This window comes from Sarcophilus harrisii, chromosome 3, assembly GCF_902635505.1.
Source record: "Sarcophilus harrisii chromosome 3, mSarHar1.11, whole genome shotgun sequence".
Lineage (NCBI taxonomy): Eukaryota > Metazoa > Chordata > Mammalia > Dasyuromorphia > Dasyuridae > Sarcophilus > Sarcophilus harrisii.
Genome location: NC_045428.1, coordinates 339,465,669 through 339,483,483, shown reverse-complemented (window position 1 = coordinate 339,483,483; position 17,815 = coordinate 339,465,669). Strand labels below are relative to the sequence as shown.

The 17,815-nt window shown below is 33.0% G+C and overlaps 1 protein-coding gene across 1 annotated transcript in view; it reads right to left on the bottom strand.

Annotated features, from left to right (window-relative positions):
• Positions 1 to 1,112: 1,112 nt before the first annotated feature.
• The window catches only part of ACMSD (aminocarboxymuconate semialdehyde decarboxylase), a 69,179-nt gene continuing 52,476 nt past the window's right edge, over positions 1,113 to 17,815 (bottom strand). Inside the window, exons 9-10 of the mRNA XM_003763816.3 lie at positions 5,264 to 5,362; positions 1,113 to 1,682 (exon numbers count right to left, since the gene is read on the bottom strand). Of these exons, the coding sequence (XP_003763864.1) occupies positions 1,620 to 1,682; positions 5,264 to 5,362 (162 nt within the window). The 3' untranslated portion in view covers positions 1,113 to 1,619. The remainder of the gene's footprint in view (positions 1,683 to 5,263; positions 5,363 to 17,815) is intronic.

Here is a 17,815-nt window from a genome sequence, read left to right as displayed (position 1 = left end):
TTAAATTTAGTGTACAATGATAATGAGGCATATGAATAAGCTATATATAGTAAAGGAATCCTCATTGGTTTTTGGAATTTTATGGCCTAGAAGTCCTAGAAGAAGAAGCTAACAGTAATGATAATAATGGCTAGCATTTATATAATTCTTTAAGATTTGTAAAATACTTCATGAATAACATCTAATTTTATTTTTACAACAACCCTGATAGATAGATGTCTTTATCATTTCCATTTTATAGATGAGGAAAAAGGCCAACATAAATCAAAGGGACTTGTTCATACTCACACAGCTAACAACTATTTGAAGCTGGGTTTGAACTTGGGTATGCCTAACTTAATGTTCAACATTTTATGTGACTGGCATGTTTCTCTGGTGCAAAGAGTCACACTCCTTGAAGCTGCTTCCTTCCATAGGCAGAATGTCCTACTTCAAGATATGAACAATTTTAAAAAATCTTGTTTACACATCATGTCCTTGATTTATTGATTAATTCTGCAACTCAAACTGATAAAAGCGTGTGTGTGTGTGTGTGTGTGTGTGTGTGTGTATGTGTGTGTGAGGAGGAGTATAGAACTGTTACTCTTGCAGTTTCATAAATACAAGTTCCATATCCCCACTAAATTCTACATGGCAAAGGTTTTAAATACCCATTAGTACTAAACATTGTTCAACAAATGTAAAGCGATTGGGAACAGAAAATTTGGGGGCTTCTTATATTTTATTTTTCAAAATAGAGACTAATCATAGCCTTTTAAAATAATAATATGTATTAAGGGGGCATGTCCAAATATGGATTCCATGTTTTCTCTGGAACTAAATTCCTAAGAATATTTATGAAGTCACAGTGTGAGAACCTCTCAGCATGGTAGGTTTTGAAAAACGAGTGGGGAAGTGTTACAAAGAAAGAGATACAGGGTTGGATGATTATGGAGGTCAACCAAAAGGGAGAAGAAGAACATGACATCTATGTCCTGATATTTTTTATCCCTTCTTCTATCTCATTGAATTCCCTTTACACTGTCTGTGAGTGATGGATGAATTCTTCCTACTGCTCTGTTGCAAAGACAGAGTAGTAAATTAGGAGCTGAGATGAGTGTGAGACATGGGGAAACAATAGCTATTTGGGAATAGGTGCCAATAATATTTTATCCCTGATTTGATTCCCTTATTTTCTCATTATTTTATTTTGTCAAATGAATTTATTTTGAATTAGTCTTCAAACTTGGTAAAATAGCTTGTGATATCTTTGTTTGAATGTGTCAATTTCCCAACGATACCATAGACAGAGATGTACCTAAAAAGAAGGTCACCTGGAAGGCTATTTACCATTTTGGATCTTTCCCCAGATGTTTAATTATCCTGCCACATAAGATTAGAATGGTTTGAGAGGAACAGGTACATTGTACTAATTTCTCAGACTTTCATTTCTTGAATGAAATGCTTCATGGAAAAATGAAGAAAGTGATAATTTTAATCATGAATAATTGATTTTTTAAATTTATGTTCTATTTCTAGAAATAGAGTACACAATAGAATTTGTAGCAACATAGACCTGATACATATAGAAGCAGAGAAAATAGGATTTTCTCCAAAGTTTTCCTCAGTAGTAAATTCAATCATTCAAATTGTTTTTTCTCAAGACCTAAAAATGCCAAAGCATTGCCAGCTTTGAGTTTATCCTGTAAAAGAAAAAGAAAACATTAAAAATATTATTGGTGTTTGGTAAGTAAATACTTCAAGGACTTATTTCCACAAATCATCTGAAACTAAAAGTTTAGATAGCTGCCCAAGTCTCAGGAAGTTTAGTTGATATTCATAGTCATACAACTGATAGCGATCAGAGACTGGATTTGAATTTAGGCTTTCTGATTTTAAATACAAAACTTTGTCTATTAGGCTACACTTTCTTATCACTATTATTATTACTATTGATGATGATGATGATGATGATGACCATGATGACCAGGCCTTTATCTTATTCAGATTAGAAGTACAGTGGACACCTATGATTGCAGTTTCATTGCTGATCTGCATAGAAGCTTTGACCTGATCCACTTCTGACCTGGGCTAATTTGCCTTTTCTTGGTCCTCAGTTTTTTGGGCTTCACCATATTGATGAGGGACTACACTCACCAACTAAGCCTGTTGTATCTCAGAGCTTCCCAACTCAAACAATTAACCAACTTCAGCCCCACTCATTAGAAAGAATTATAGACAAGAATCCCCATTCCTGACGACATTGCCTATTTAAAATGCAATCAATTCATTTGAAAAATGTATTAAGTACCTATTGTGTGTCTTATGCTACATATGTATGCTTTTTTTTTTTTTCTCAAGAATTTGCCTCAGTATAAGAGAAAATATCTTAATGAACATCTCACCAAAATCTTATTGTCTTAGGACCTGAGAATCTGGAAATTACAACACAATTATCCTAAGGGGGGAAAAAGATGAATTTGGAAACTAAAGTACTTCTAAACTATCTATCCGTTCACTGTGGTAGAAGTTTCCAGAACAATGTTTTCTTGCTTAAACTAAACTATATTCTGGATTAGTAAAATGTCTAAAATTCTGCATCTCAAAGTATTACCTGTCCTTCTGTTCTCTTTCCAAAGATATGGAAAAGAAAATTAGTTGTTTTAAGTTTATAGATTTGAAAAAAATATATAAATTAAAACATTATACCATATGTAATAACTCATATCCATTTATTCTGTTTAATTAATTTAGTTTGTCTATGGGTTTTTTGTACATATTTGTTTGTTGTCTTCGTTATTAAATTGTGAGTTCCTTGAGGGTACTATCCTTTGCCTATTTTTGTAACTCTAGTGTTTAATATAGTGCCTGGCACAGAGTAGGAACTGAATAAATGTTTTTTTGTCTGACTAATATTTACTGCTTTAAAGTTTACATAGCACTTTACAACGACCTCAATATATAGGTAATATAGTATTAGTGTTCTTGTTTTCCAGAAAAAGAAACTGTGTCATAAAATTGCTCATTCAGTGTGGTAAAACTGATAAATCTTAGAAGCAAGAACTCATGCCTTATGACTTGAGGTTATGACCTTTGGTGGTAAAAATTATGTAGATCAGCAAAGCAGTTTCTCATGGAGAAACTACTGGTCATGGGACCTTTCCCTTTCTGTGAAATCAGCCTCACCAAGAAAATCTCCATGACACAAGGAATTAAGAACTTAGCCTTGGATATTTGCACCCCCACTGGCAGCCTTTGAAGCTCTTAATGTTTTTAAATGCTAAAATAAAATATTTAGGATCACAAAGGAAATCCATTATATTGAAACATAACCCCTGCTGTAATAGGTTATGAGACAGATGGAGAGTTCATGGATGATGTTCGCAAGATCTTAGATTTAGAGCTCAAGGGACCTTTGATTTCATCTTGTCCAATCCCTTCATTTTACAGAGGAGACAAATGAAGACAATGGAAGGTAAATAATTTTTGCTGAGTATTAGAAATGGGTTTAGACCCAGGTCATCTGACTCCAGAGATAATAGTCTCTGCTACTTTAGATATAGCTATATAGTATGACCACATAGACATATTTATGTGCATACAGACAGATGGCTGATAAAAGAGTGTTTATACCAATGACTATTTCCCCTACCCTCACTTGGGTTCAATTCATTTGACCCATGCAGATCTGAGAAACCATTTGCATTCTCTCATAAGAGGAGTTTATACTTTCTCTCCAGCAAAAATCCCTCTAGAATAATGTCCTTAAAAGGCCCTTTACTGTCAGGATTTTTATTTCCTGAAGAATGATTTTTTTAAAAAGTACATTAAAATCATAATTGACTAGAATGTTTGAGTAATGAAATTAATTTCATCTTCTGATTAACTGAGTCTATGTGAAAAACTCTTTAAGTTGTAGCCCTTATGTTTGAAATGTCTTCTTTCTTCTCCCTGTCCCCACATAGTTCTTTAAAATATTTGAGAATATTTTTCTCTTTTCAGTAAGTGCAAAACCTTGAATGTGATTCAAGATATTGCAATGCATTGTGATTTTAATTTAAATCACAGATTTAGAGCCATAAGAGACTTTAGAAATAATCTTGTTCAACTGCTTCATTCTACAGTTGGGGAAACTAAGGCTGTAAAGTTATATGGTCACATAGCCAATGAGTATCAAAATAAAATTATGGATCAGTTTAGAATTGGAAGGGATCTCAGAAGCCACCAGTCTAATCCTTTTCCTTTATAGATGAGAAAACTGAGACACAGAGAAGTTGTGATCTGCGAGAGTAGTCACTTGATAGTTAGCAAAGCCAGGCATTCTCTGCAGTTACATCCACTGATTTCAAATCCAAGTTGACTACACTTCATTGCCTCCAATACATTTATGATGTGACATTGTGGATGTAAACTTTGTAGCAAATTAAGTAATTCTGTACTAATTCTAGGACTCTGGAAAACTCTGGAAAAGGCTTATTAAGTATATCCCTAATAGTTCCTTATTTTGTTGCCATTTGCTTAACAATAATGAAAACTTCAGTTATGATTGGTTGGTTTCTGGATCATTAAAGTTAGACAATAGAGAAAAAAAAACAGGATTCTGTAAAATGAGAATAATAATAATATCTAACTTTCAGATTGTTATGAAGATTAAATGACATAATATTTGTGAAGTACTTTGTAAATCATAAAGCACTATACAAATGCTAGCTATTACCATGATCATTTTCATTATATTTTTATAAATAGCTAATTTCACATATTGCAAAAGAGGAAACTGAGGAGGCAGATATAAAGAGGATAAGCATTTATGTGGTGCCTATAATGTGCCAGGCACTATGCTTTTTACAAATATGATCTCATTTTATTCTCACAAGACTGCAAAGTAGGTAGAAATCATTATTATCATCCCCATTTTATAGATGAGGAGACTTGAGTCAAGCAGAAGTTATGTGACTTGTCCAAAAGAACATAGCTAATAAGTGTGTGAAGCCAAATTTGAACTTAGTTCTATTTGACTCCAGGTGCATATTCTATCATATTACTACTTTGGAGACAGAAAAACAACATTTACTTTATAAATTATCAAACATTCTGATAAGGTGATTCAACTATGCTGTTAATTATCAAATATCCTCTGACAACCACATCTACACTTCTGTGACATTTTAAAAAGAGTCTTGAACTCTTTTTTGTGTAAATCTCTATGCCAATCTGAATTGGAAATATACTCCAAAGAAATAATATTGAAGTAAAAATCAAAACCAAAGCCCAAATAACATACCTTTGTTTCATCATCAAATTCCTCCATAGACTCTATCAGTTTTCCACCTTCAAGATCTCCCAGGGGAAAAGGATAATCAGTCCCCAAAAGAACTTTATCCTGAAAACAAAAAAAATGTGGTTTAAAAAAAATCTTTTAATTTCATTGGATACCAAAGGACATGTGATAAACCAACCAAAGTGGCAAACTTTTGGAAAATATTTCTTAAAAACAAGAAACTGTGTCTACATTTTGGTTTATCCTCCATCAAATCAATGGAAATATAAAATATAATGACCATGATATTTTGAGATTGAAAAGAATTTTTCCTCATTTTGAAGGTTTTAAAAAAAGTCATCCTAACATCTTTTCTCCAGCAGATGTCACCCTGGTGTTTTCTAAAATTACAAAACTGAGTAGTTTAAGAGAACTGGAGGAAAATAGAGAATTATGACCTAAAAATGAAGGCTTCTACCTGATATAAAAATATGGATGACTTTAATGGCTACACTGAAGCTACATAATATTATGTGATAATATAATTTCTGAAAAAAAATACTGCACACAAAATGTATAATGTTTTTTAAGGTTATAGCTTGTACAATCCATTTTGCAGATGAATTAGTGCTCCAAGAAGTAAAATGACTTCTCCAAAACCACACAGGCAGTCACACAAGATCCCTTGATTCTAAATTTGATTCTTTTTCTACTCTATTCTACATTTTTATTTTTCTTTTTGACATGGGTAAGTTACTTTAAATGTTTTCTTTTCTTTTTTTCTGGTTATGCCTGTACATTGATTTTTAAAAATACACATTTCTTTATGAATTATGTTGGGAGAGGAAAAATCAGAACAAAAGGGAAAAACCATAAGAGAAAAAAAACAGAAGAAAAAGAAAAAAAAGTGAACATAGCATGTGTTGATTTACATTCATTCTCCATAATTCTCTCTCTGCATTCAGATACAAAGTTTATTGGGATTGTCTTGGATCACTGACCTGCTGAGAAGAACCAAATTTTTCAAAACTGATCAAAGCACAATCTTGTTGTTACTGTGAACATTATATTCCTCATTCTACTTGTTTCACTCAGCATCAATTCATGTAAATCTTTCCAGGCCTTTCTAAAATCAGTTTGTTCATCATTTTTTATAGAACAATAATATTTCATTACTTTCATATACAATAACTTATTCAGCTATTTCCCATTTGATGGGTATCTACTCACTTTCCAATGCTTTGCCACTATAAAAAAGAGCTACTACAAACATTTTTATACATGTGAGTCCTTTTCCCTCCTTTATGATTTCCTTGGGATTCAGACCCAGTGTTAGCACTCCTGGATCAAAAGGTATGCACACAGTTTTATAGTCCTTTGAGCATAGTTCTGAATTGCTCTCCAGAATGGCTGAATCATTTCACAACTTCAGCAACAATGTGTACCATTTTTTCCACATCTCCTAACATTTATCATTTTCTTTTCCTGTCATCTTAGCCAATCTGAGAGATATGAGGTGGTATCTCAGACTTATTTTAATTTGCATTTCTGTAATCAATAATGATTTAGAATATCTTTTCATATGACTATAGATGACTTTAATTGCATCATTGGAAAATTGTCTATTCATATACTCTGATTCATTTTTCTTAAAATAAACAACTAACTAAACAAACAACTTTCACAATATTCCATGTTTGCTTTTTGAATGATGTTGCTTCAATATTCATTTGGAATGTTTGTAAATTAGATAAATAGAATAGTATTAAAATCTACCTTCTTTATTGAATAAATTACATTACATAAATTAAGATCACAACACATTTTTAAAGAATGGATTTCTCAGTTAAATATAAGAAGAATGATTCTTTCATTGACTACAGTACTTTCTAATGAGGTAAAGTGAAATTCTTCTCAGTATCTGAAAATATCGTTTACCGATTTCCTGTCAGTGAAATCATCATGTGGGAGTTGTTTTTCCAGCAGTAAAGATCGACTTGATCTGAACCATTTGCATCCCTTGCAGATTGCTCATGAATGGGGTATTTTTAAGACAATTGGACACAAACAAGTAAGTAATATCATCTTTGGTTTTGGAACAAAGTTCTAGCTAGTCAGGCACAATGATACAGTAGAGGGGGCATTAGACAGGGCATCAGGAAATTTGGGTTCTAGCCTCTGTTGTACTATAAGGATTCCAAGAGGCTAGGAAAGCAATTAGTTTTTTTTTAATGTATCAACCATAGTGGACTCAATTTCTAATTTAAGATAAGTCTGAGCTTTCATTGCATTGGCATAACAATGCCACTTTTAATTAGAATTGTACTCCAGGTCTTAATACAATTGGATAATTTCATACAATGCAAATATCTATCACATAAATTTTAAAAAGTACAACTTGACAAAGACAAAAAGATGTAAAGCTACATTCTTAAACCATCAAATATATCGTTAGCACTTTAATTTTGATAGAAGCCCAAATGATAGTTCATTTCATAAAATCCATAAAATCTAAAAAGATTTTTAAAATTATGTATTTTATAATGAGTATGAAAGAAAGTTTGAAGACAAGACATGATGGATCAACAAATCTGTTCCTTATTTCCGTGTTCGCTGTTATATCAAACCAAGCAAATTAACATTCTCAGCTCCTACTGTTGGAAGTCCCCCAAAGACCAAAAGTTATGTCTTTGTACATCTGTGAAAACAGCTGATCCTTTCTTAAATTGCCTGTTGATGTTCACTAGAGATTCATTTGTCCTTATTTCCAAGCTCCCTTAAAAAAAAAAAACAAACCCAAACCTCTACAACTATTTGAAGTTCTGAAATCCTTCTATCACATTATGCATTTTAAAAATTTGAATGTTTATAATATACTTGTCAACTCTTTGCATATGAAAATCAGGTCAGAAATTAATTTATCTTTCTAGTCATTAGTGCTTCCATTCCCAGTATATTATAACCTACGTTGATATTTAATTTGTGATCAGATCTATTCTGCTTTACTACAGAGAATATATAATTCAAAAACAGAAATGAAAATGGTTTCTTCTGAAAAAATTTCCAAAATTCTGTTTGTTTTTGAAGTAATTTCACAGAATTTTAACACCAGTAGGGACACTAGGAATAATCTGGCCCAATCCTCTCATTTTACAAATGAGAAAACAGGCCCAAGTATTTGCCCTATATAGATTGTTAATGGAAGAGTTGGAGCTGAAATCTGGTTCTATTCATTCCTAATATCATTTTCTTTCTATTTACTGATCTATATTTCCTCCCCTCTATCTCTATTATAGTTTTCTGGATCCAAAATACAGGAAAATGAGAAAACATAATTATTTCTAGATATTTTTTGGAACCTGCATTGTTCAGAATTTGTAGGAATTGTCTACTCTCAGAATTAGCAAATAACCTTCTCAGAAACTAAATAGGAAAAAGAACTCCGACTGTTACATACTTCACAACTTGTCATCTACCCTTCATATGAAGACCTCTGAGGGATGGGGATCTCCCCCGATTTAACAATTCAATTGAAGTTAGTATAGTTTTAATTGTTAGAAAGATTCCCCTTCTAAGCAACTTCCCCCACCCCCATTCCTCTTTATGTTGAGCTAAATCCTGTTTCTTTGTATCTTCTATACATCAGTCCTCTTGGACCAAGCAAGACAAATTAAATCCCTCTTCCACATGGGAATATTCAGTATGGGAGCAATATGAACATCCAGAGGGCACAGTGTATACAATGTTGTGCCAAGAGTCAGAAAAACCTGAGTTCCAATCCTGCCCTAGACGCTAGCTTTGTGATGTTGGACAAATCACTTAACCTCTGTGTACCTCACATGTCTTAACTGTAAAATAGGATAATCATAGCATTTGTCTCCCAGAATTATTGTGAAGATCAAATGAACTGTATTACTGAGTCTTCAGCATTAAGTCTGAAAGGATCTACTTCAGCTTGTAGGTGATTTTCCTCATAGGGGACAACAAGAACTGAATACAAAATTCTGGTTGTGGTCCAATCAGAATCTAATACAGGAGGACAATTCATTTGTGCAATCTAATAATCTAATAATAATAGTTAATAGTTATATAGTACTTAATATGTATCTGGCTAATTCCATGTGTTAGCTATTCCTCTCAGCCACATTTCTAATCTGATTTAATAAACATACCATCTATACTTTCATTCAATTTATTGATAAAAATGCTATATCTCTGATGGCCCTTGACAGGAGTTTTGGTCTGTGTTACACTTAGGATCGCAAAAGGGGCTATATTTCCAAATATATCATCCTAGAATCTGTTAATTTTCACAAAAAGTTTTTCTGCTGATGGCACCTCTATCTTATTAGAGATTCTGTCTCAGAACCTCAAAGTTATCTTTGACCATTTCTTTTTTCTCACTTCTACATCCAATGAGTTGCAAAAGCCTCTGGGTTTTATTTCTAAAACATCTCATATCTATCCTCTCTTTTCACTTATAGAGCCTCCACCCTAATTCAGATCCTTCTCACCCAAATCATAATAATAACTAACATTTATATAGCACTTCAAGGTTTACAAAGAACTTTGCATATTTCATCTTATTTGATTTTCACAATAAGGCTATAAGGTAGGTGTTATGATGATGACAGTTTTATATATAAGGAAATGAGGCTGAGAAAGGTAAAACGATTTGCCTAGGAAAATATAGCTAGTAAATGTCTGAAGCAAAATTCACTCAGGTCTTCTTAACCTTGAGTCCAATGCCCTATCCATTATATCATTTAGTTATCTTCTAATTGTTCTTCCCGGTTCTAGTATCTCTTCTCTCCAACTCATCCTTCACACTATTGCAAAAATAATCTTAGCTTTATACAGATTTGTGTATGTCATGTTACTTATTAAAAACTTCCAGTGGCTTCTAATTATTTCTAAGATATAAAACATCATTTAAGGACCTCCACAATCAGGCCAAAACCTACATTGGCTGCAAGTGACACTAATTTTATTTATACAGTCTACCATTCCAGTAGAACTATTAGCTATTCCATGATTTCATCCTTCCTACTCTTATTTCTGAACCTTCATTCAGGCTATCCTCTCTGCTAGGGTCATACTAAGAATCACAAGATTTATATCAGAGTTGGAACTCATAGGGTCACCTACTCTAACTTTTACCTGAACAGGGACTCCCATTGACATTACCTCTGGAAAGTGGCCATCCAGATTTTGCTTGTTGATATCCTGTAATAGGATGTATGAAGATGAAGCATTATACTCCCACTTCATCTGCATCTGTTGAAATTTTTCATAATATCATCCATGATATTTCCCCTCTTCTCCCTCAGCTAAAAGTGACTTCTTTTCCCCAAATTTTCTCAGAACATTTTAACTTTCATATTTGCCTTTATCATAGTCTACTCACCAAACTTAATTATGTGCATGTTATAAACTTTTAAAATTGTGCCTTGTGTAATTTTTCATCTTTATGTCCCCAGTATCTAGTATAGTACCTTGCAGTCAGTCAGCCAGTCAGCTGGTCAATAAATATTAGGCACTTACTTTGTTCCAGGCATTGTGTTAAGTGCTAGGGATAACAAACAAACAAAAAAACAAAAAAACAAAAAACAGAAAAGATAATCCCTTCTTTCAGAGATCTTATGGGGAGACAATATATAACCAACCATGTACAAGATATAGGACAAATTGGAGATAATCAATAGCAAGAACATATAAAATTAAGGAGGAATGAGAAAAGCTTTCTGTAGAAAGTGGGATTTTAGCTAGGACTTGAAGGAAACCAGGTAAACCAAATAGCGGGAATGAGGAGATAGAGAATTCTGGGTTTGGGGGACAGGCAGTGAAAATTCCTGAGGTTTGGAGATGGAGATATCTGTATGAAGAATAGCAAGGAGGTCAGTGTTCTTGGAACACAGAGTAAAGTATGGTGAATCAAAATATTAGTTTAAATAAGGAGAACTGGATCTTAAATAATGATTTCCCATAATACTTTGCAAAGTTCACTACCTTAATAATCTTAATAAGATTTTGAAAAACTAATTGAATTTTATTTCTCAGTACTAATCTTGACTCAATACTATTAATAACAAAGATGATTATATTTTAAATTCATTTAGATGAAGGAAATCTAGAAGAAAGTAGTTAAATCCATCTGTGCCATTGTCCTGATAGAGTCAGACAGAGGCAGTTTTGAGTAACTCACAGTCCTACTACCTCATCCTTAACATAATCCTTCCCTACTCAGGCACCCAGGGCTTTCATGCTATCCTTGATTGTTAAGCTCCCTTACTACAATTTCCCTTCTAGCAATATTCTGAACCTTTGTTTTTTGCTCCTTATTTGTTGATCAAGAGTTACAGGTAAGTACTTCATTCCCTTAGTACCTTGAATGACACATTGATAATTTGATAAAATTACATTCATGAGATGATAGGTTAATATAAATATATGTTTTCATAGGCCATATTTGGTGATATTACAAGAAGTAACTCCAGTTATGGGAATTTCATGTACCATAGCAGCTTTATGAGGAAAATATTTTGGGGGTAAGTTTGTTCTCTCATTACCCTTGAAAGAAAACTTATTTAACAGAAAGGCCCTGGATTTCCCTGCTTAGATAATTTTAAAATGGGGACTCCTGTATAATTCTACAATGGTAATAATTTAACCTTAGACTCTTTTCTTCCACTTTTTTCTTTTTTGGTAGTATCAATGGCAAATCTCTCTCTTTGAGTTCAAGTACTTACTAAATTTATAATAATATAATTAACAATCTTGTTAGTGAAAAGGAAATAAATTGTTTGCTAACCAGTTGAAGGGCCATTAGCTTGCTGTTTCATTATATTTTTAGTTTCCTCAAGTTCAAATATCCTATGGGGTAACTTGATAAATGAATATACAACTGGCCTGAAAAAAGTTAATGTACCTCTATGTTGTGAACAGCTGAATCCCTCATCATCATTATATTTTATTAGCAGATCAAATAACAAACTCAATATAGCTATAATAGAATGCATTCTATTGTTATACAGATTTATAGATGGCTATCATATTCTTAGAAATATAATACTAAACAGAAATAGCCTGATGTTATTATTACAACTTTACTGATTAAATTGAGGCTCAGAGAAGTTTTAACTATTTTTAAACTTAGAAATACAATTTATATGTATAAAATTAACAAAATTCTGCAAGTGGAGATGTTTATTTTTTATTTTTTCTCCAAATAGACATTCTAGTTACTGTTTTTGACACCTGCAGCTTGATGAGTGATTTATGAGTACCACTGGATGATTTTAAATGCCTTTCTTTGGTTCTTAAGCAACAGTAGCTCTCTTGAATGTTCACATCTTCACTCTCCCCCATTTTTTCCCCCATTTCTTTCTTCTTTATGAAATGTCTGTTTTTATCTGAGTCCCCAGTTGCCTTGATTCCTAATTCTCAAGTCCTTTACACTAATAAGGGTTATCATCAGGCTTACATTTGTTGGGAGCCAAAGAAGTCCTTTTTCCTGTGGTTTGAGTTTCAGAAGTTGGGATGTGACCTAATCTATTCTTGAAAAGTCTAGTAGGTTTCGGAGAAATTCAGAAGAAGCAGGGAGTTCCCAAAATGAGTACTCATTCAGAAAAGTTTAATAACATGTATATATTCATGCAATTGGTAAATATGAAAACAGAGTTTTGAAGCTGGACTTTTAAACTCCAAATCTAGTGCTATTTACTCTATTATTTCAAAGTTAAAACAAAGAAGAAAAAGAATGTGAAGAAGCAGAGGCATTTTCTATTTGTGTCTGGGGATATGACTCAGGAAAGGAAGGGAAGACAGACCACTTAATTTTTGGAACAATGGAATAGATTTAAGATTCTTTTTGTAAAGAAGAGATAGCAACTTTTGTTCCATGGAAGTATGATGAGATTTATAGATGCTTCAAGTAATGTTCAGCATAGAGTATAGAGAAAACATTCAATATTATTATTAGGAAGAGGAGAAAAGTCATGGTGCTTGATAACTTCCTGATGAAGGGTCCAAAGGTAGCCATGTGATGACTTAGCATGAATAATTGGAATGTGTGTTTTATCCTTGATTATATTTCTAGAATTTAATAGAGAGACTTGAGAGACTTGTGAAAGGTGAGGACCACTGACTACTTCTAGAGATCCTTATAGGAAAAAATATTATAGCAAGAAGGAATCAAGGAAGCATTACTAGTGATTTTGAAGTCTTATAAAAGGAAATGATTTCCTTGGGTGCTAAAAATAGTAACTTTGTCACTGCCACTGATTGGAATAGAGAGGTAAATCAAAGAATGATTGCTGTGACAAATTAAAAACAAACAACTAAGAAAATGACATGCAAAAATAGGATTTGAATTTCTGTATTTGGGTTTCAGATAAAGATTATTCTAAGGAAGCACTTTGTTAATAAATCTATACCACTTATTGTGTATCTAATTTATATTTTAATATATTTAACATCTACTGGTCATCCTGCCATCTAGGGGAGGGGGTGGAGGGATAAGAGGTGAAAAATTGGAACAAGAGGTTTGGCAATTGTTAATGCTGTAAAGTTACCCATGCATATATCCTGTAAATAAAAGGCTATTAAAAAAATAAATAAATCTATACCAATATGAGTTTTTAAAAAAAACATTAGTGATTATTTTATATCTTTATCTTTATATATATATAAAACCAATGACAATTTGAAGGGGGTGACAATATGCTAATACAATCCATTTCCTCAGATAGTATGCAGGGCATTCAAAATAGCTTTCAAATGACATGATGCATTAATAAATTTAGGAAATAGATTTCTCTTTTCAAATTATTGGCATTTTTTTAAACTTTTATGTTCTTCACAAAATCATTTCTTTCCATAATAGAAGCTTTTAGCACTGGAATGGTCTCAAGGACTATCTTCCCTTTAAAAGGGGAGCTTTTTCTAATGCCTTTTTTTCCCCTAAGCAGCAAGGATATGGAAAAATAAGAGCACTTAGTTTCTTCTGATCTGACAGAGGAACATTCCATTTCTTTCTTCTTTCCATTCATTGTCTCTACAATAAAGAAGACAAATCTGGTACTGACATAGACCATCTTTAGGGTAGTAGAACCGACTCTAGCATTAGCTTTGACAACTTCTGTTCTAGTTTCTTGGATTCTTCCTGTCAAGGTTTTCAGCTGTTCCTTAGGAAACATGCATCAGGGAAGTAATGGTCTTCCCTGCATGGCCACCAATAATGGGGATATTGACTCCAGAAGGATCTTCACTTCTGTAACAGAAGAATTTACTCTGATGATATCCAGTGCTGCCCCACTAAAGATTCTGTTGAAGATTGTACACAGATTTTTTTTGGGGGGAAGTGATTGGGATGTTAGAGTTGACTAGTTGCAATAATCCAAACCATGGCTTCTGTGTAATATTTAACACTTGCATCAAGTAGCTAGAGAAGTAACAGGTATAGTATTAGTATTGAAAAAAGTCAGGAATAATTCCTGACTCCTTTGGGACTCCGACAGGAATCATAACAACATCCCAACTTTTCAAGCAATCTGTTCATATGCAACCTTTCATAGTCTAGTTTCAATGTGGCTCTGATCAGCTGCTACAACAGGTGTATGAGCAATATCATAAAGCATTAGATGGCTCACTAAACAGTTATTCTTCAAGAGAAGTGAAAGGGGTTGTCTAATTCTTCCAGAAATATTGAGCACAGCCTCTTTAGTATTATTCTCTACTATGGTCCTAAGACCATTGAGCAGGCCAAGGGCAGGGACATTAAAGGAACAATACATGGCACAGGTTCAGTGTGCGGCAGAAGAGAGGCCATTTACAAATGGAAATTATTTTCAGAAAACAAATGAATAGAAGAATTATAGCAATGATAATGTACTAGATCATCCTGCGAGATAGAAGAAATGGACTATGAATTTTAGAAATAGATGACAAACTCAACAAGGAAGCATGATATAGTATGATGGGGAAACCTCAATTCTCTGAGCATCCCTGAGAGCTCTTGCAGAGAAAATTTTGATTTTGGAAGACTGATTTCAGAGGTCATAGATGGGAAGGAGGCTCAAGTGAAATGAGATGTTCTCAAGATAAATGTAATGATACAAACAAAAAAGATTCTGATGAGGAAGAAAATGGGGAACTGAATAAAAAAAGAGTTATGGATGGACAAGGAGCTCACTAACCAATTTAGATTTTAAAAAGACATCTATAAGACTGACGCAAAGGCAGATAACATGAAGAGTTCTTTAAAACTAGTGGTATAGTTCTATGAGAATGCTATCAGATACATTGTCTCAGAACAACTGATGCTAATAATGAAGGCTCAGAATGATTAAAAGAACTTTTTACAAAGCTGTGTCAGAATCAGAAAAAGATCAATATATTCAGGAAAACTTTGGAGACATTTGCCTCCAGGGGGGCAGAGGAGTCTAGGCACTTAAACTGTGACTAGGACTCCAGAGTCTGGGGCATGACAATAGGTTAGTTGTGGATTACTTGGTTCCTGGAAAATGCTGTGCATGTGTAGCCTGCAGGCTACATGATGAAGAGATATGGGCAAGTATTATGTCTGACTGTGACCCCTTTTGGAGTTTTCTTGGCAAAGATTCTGGAGTAGTTTGCTTCATTTCATAGATGTGGAACTGTGTCTTGCTCAATCACAGAGCTAGTAAATATCTGAGGTACTTCTTTCCGACTCCCAGCCCAGGGCATTATCCACTGTCCTACCTAGCTGCCTTAAATAATAGCATAGTTAGATTCAGAATTGTTTGAATGATTGGATCCAAGGAGTAGTTATTAATAGATAAATGTTATCTGGGAGAGAGATTTCCAGTAGAGTGACCCGGATATTTATCATTGTCCTTATTTCCTCAAGACAAATGTAATTATTTATTTTTTTTATCTTTATAGTCCCATTGTCTAATACAATGTCTGGAATGTAATAAGTATTTAGTAAACATTAGTTGAATTAAACCCTATTTTATCAACTAGAAAACTACTTTATAGATGAGAGAATACTATTTTATAATTGAGAGGTTGAGAACTCACTTATCAGCAAGTAACAGTACTGGGATTTGTACCTCCCTCTGCTCCATACACCTTCTAGAAAGGGTATTTATTAACATATATTGTTGTGAAAGTGCAATATGGTTGCAAATTTTTTTTTTTTTTAGTAGCAGCTTCCTAAAAGACCATAAGATGGTGATACAACTCCATGGAAGCAGGTCATATTTTTTCTTTTTCCTGTAAAATGAAATAAGATATTTTCTACTTTCCAGATCAGGAAGTTTGGGTTTCTTATTAGAAATTAGGAAAAGATGCAGATTAAAAAGCAGCTATATATTTACAAAATTTATAGGTAGGAATTAAAATACTTTTGAATGAATTCCGATAAGTTTTTTTGGTTTGTTTGTTTGTTTGTTTTTCATTCTAAAGAGTTATATATTACCCTCAGGATAATATTTAAAAAATTAGATATTTGCTATTCAGGTAACCATATTGGGTGTCTTTGTTGCACCCATGTCATGGCAGCTAGTTGGCTAAATGACTAGAGTGCAGAGGTGGAGTAAGGAAGGCCAGAGTTCTAATCCTACCTCAGATACTTAGTTTTATGATCTTGGGCAAGTTGTTTAATCTCTCTGTGCCTTAGTCTCATCATCTGCAAAATAGGAATAATAAGAGTTTTTAAGAGTTATGAGAATCAGTTCAATTAATATATGTATGTATACACACACACATATATATGTGAAGTGCTTTATGAACTTTAAAATACTATATAAATGCTAAATATTATCATCATCATTATTACATTTTTTGTCTCTACCTTTTGTCAGGATTCCTCCATGACTAAAAGAATGACTAGATCCAGTGAAGACAAAGCCTCTGATGACAAGCTGTTAAGAAAAAGACCAACTATCCCAAAGTGAATTTGAGAAGTACAAATCAGACATGGCTCTGCCTTTGGACACAGATACTTAAAGACTCCTAAGCAAGGAGGATCTTTCATCAGGGGACTAAATTCTGCTTTTAAAGGTTAGAACCCGATTGTCATAGTGGTCTTGGAGTCAGAAGAAATAGATTAACATCCCAGTTCTAAAACTTACAATCAGCCATGTAAACCTTTCTGAGCCACAGTTTTCTCATTTGCAAAATGGGCATAATACTCATAGTACCTACTTCATAGATATGTTAGAGAAAATTGCTATGTAAACCTTAAAATGCTATATAATGTGAGCTGTCATCTTCCTTATTATTCTTGTGTTTGGCTATGATGAAATGACTCTGACAACAGAAAAATTTTGTTAGAATAGCAATATGCTTAGAACTTTCTTTGATTCTGCAGCCATTATAAGGAATTAGACCAGTCACACTAAAAAGAATATCATTGTCCTGTGTGTTGTTCTATTTTTTTCTGTATTTTCACATTAAAATTATTAATTATTATATTATATCAATTTATTATATTGGATATATTATGTTATATTACTATATTATATTATTATAATAGTTATATTAATTATTATGTTATATTAATATATTATATTGGATATAATATGAAATGTT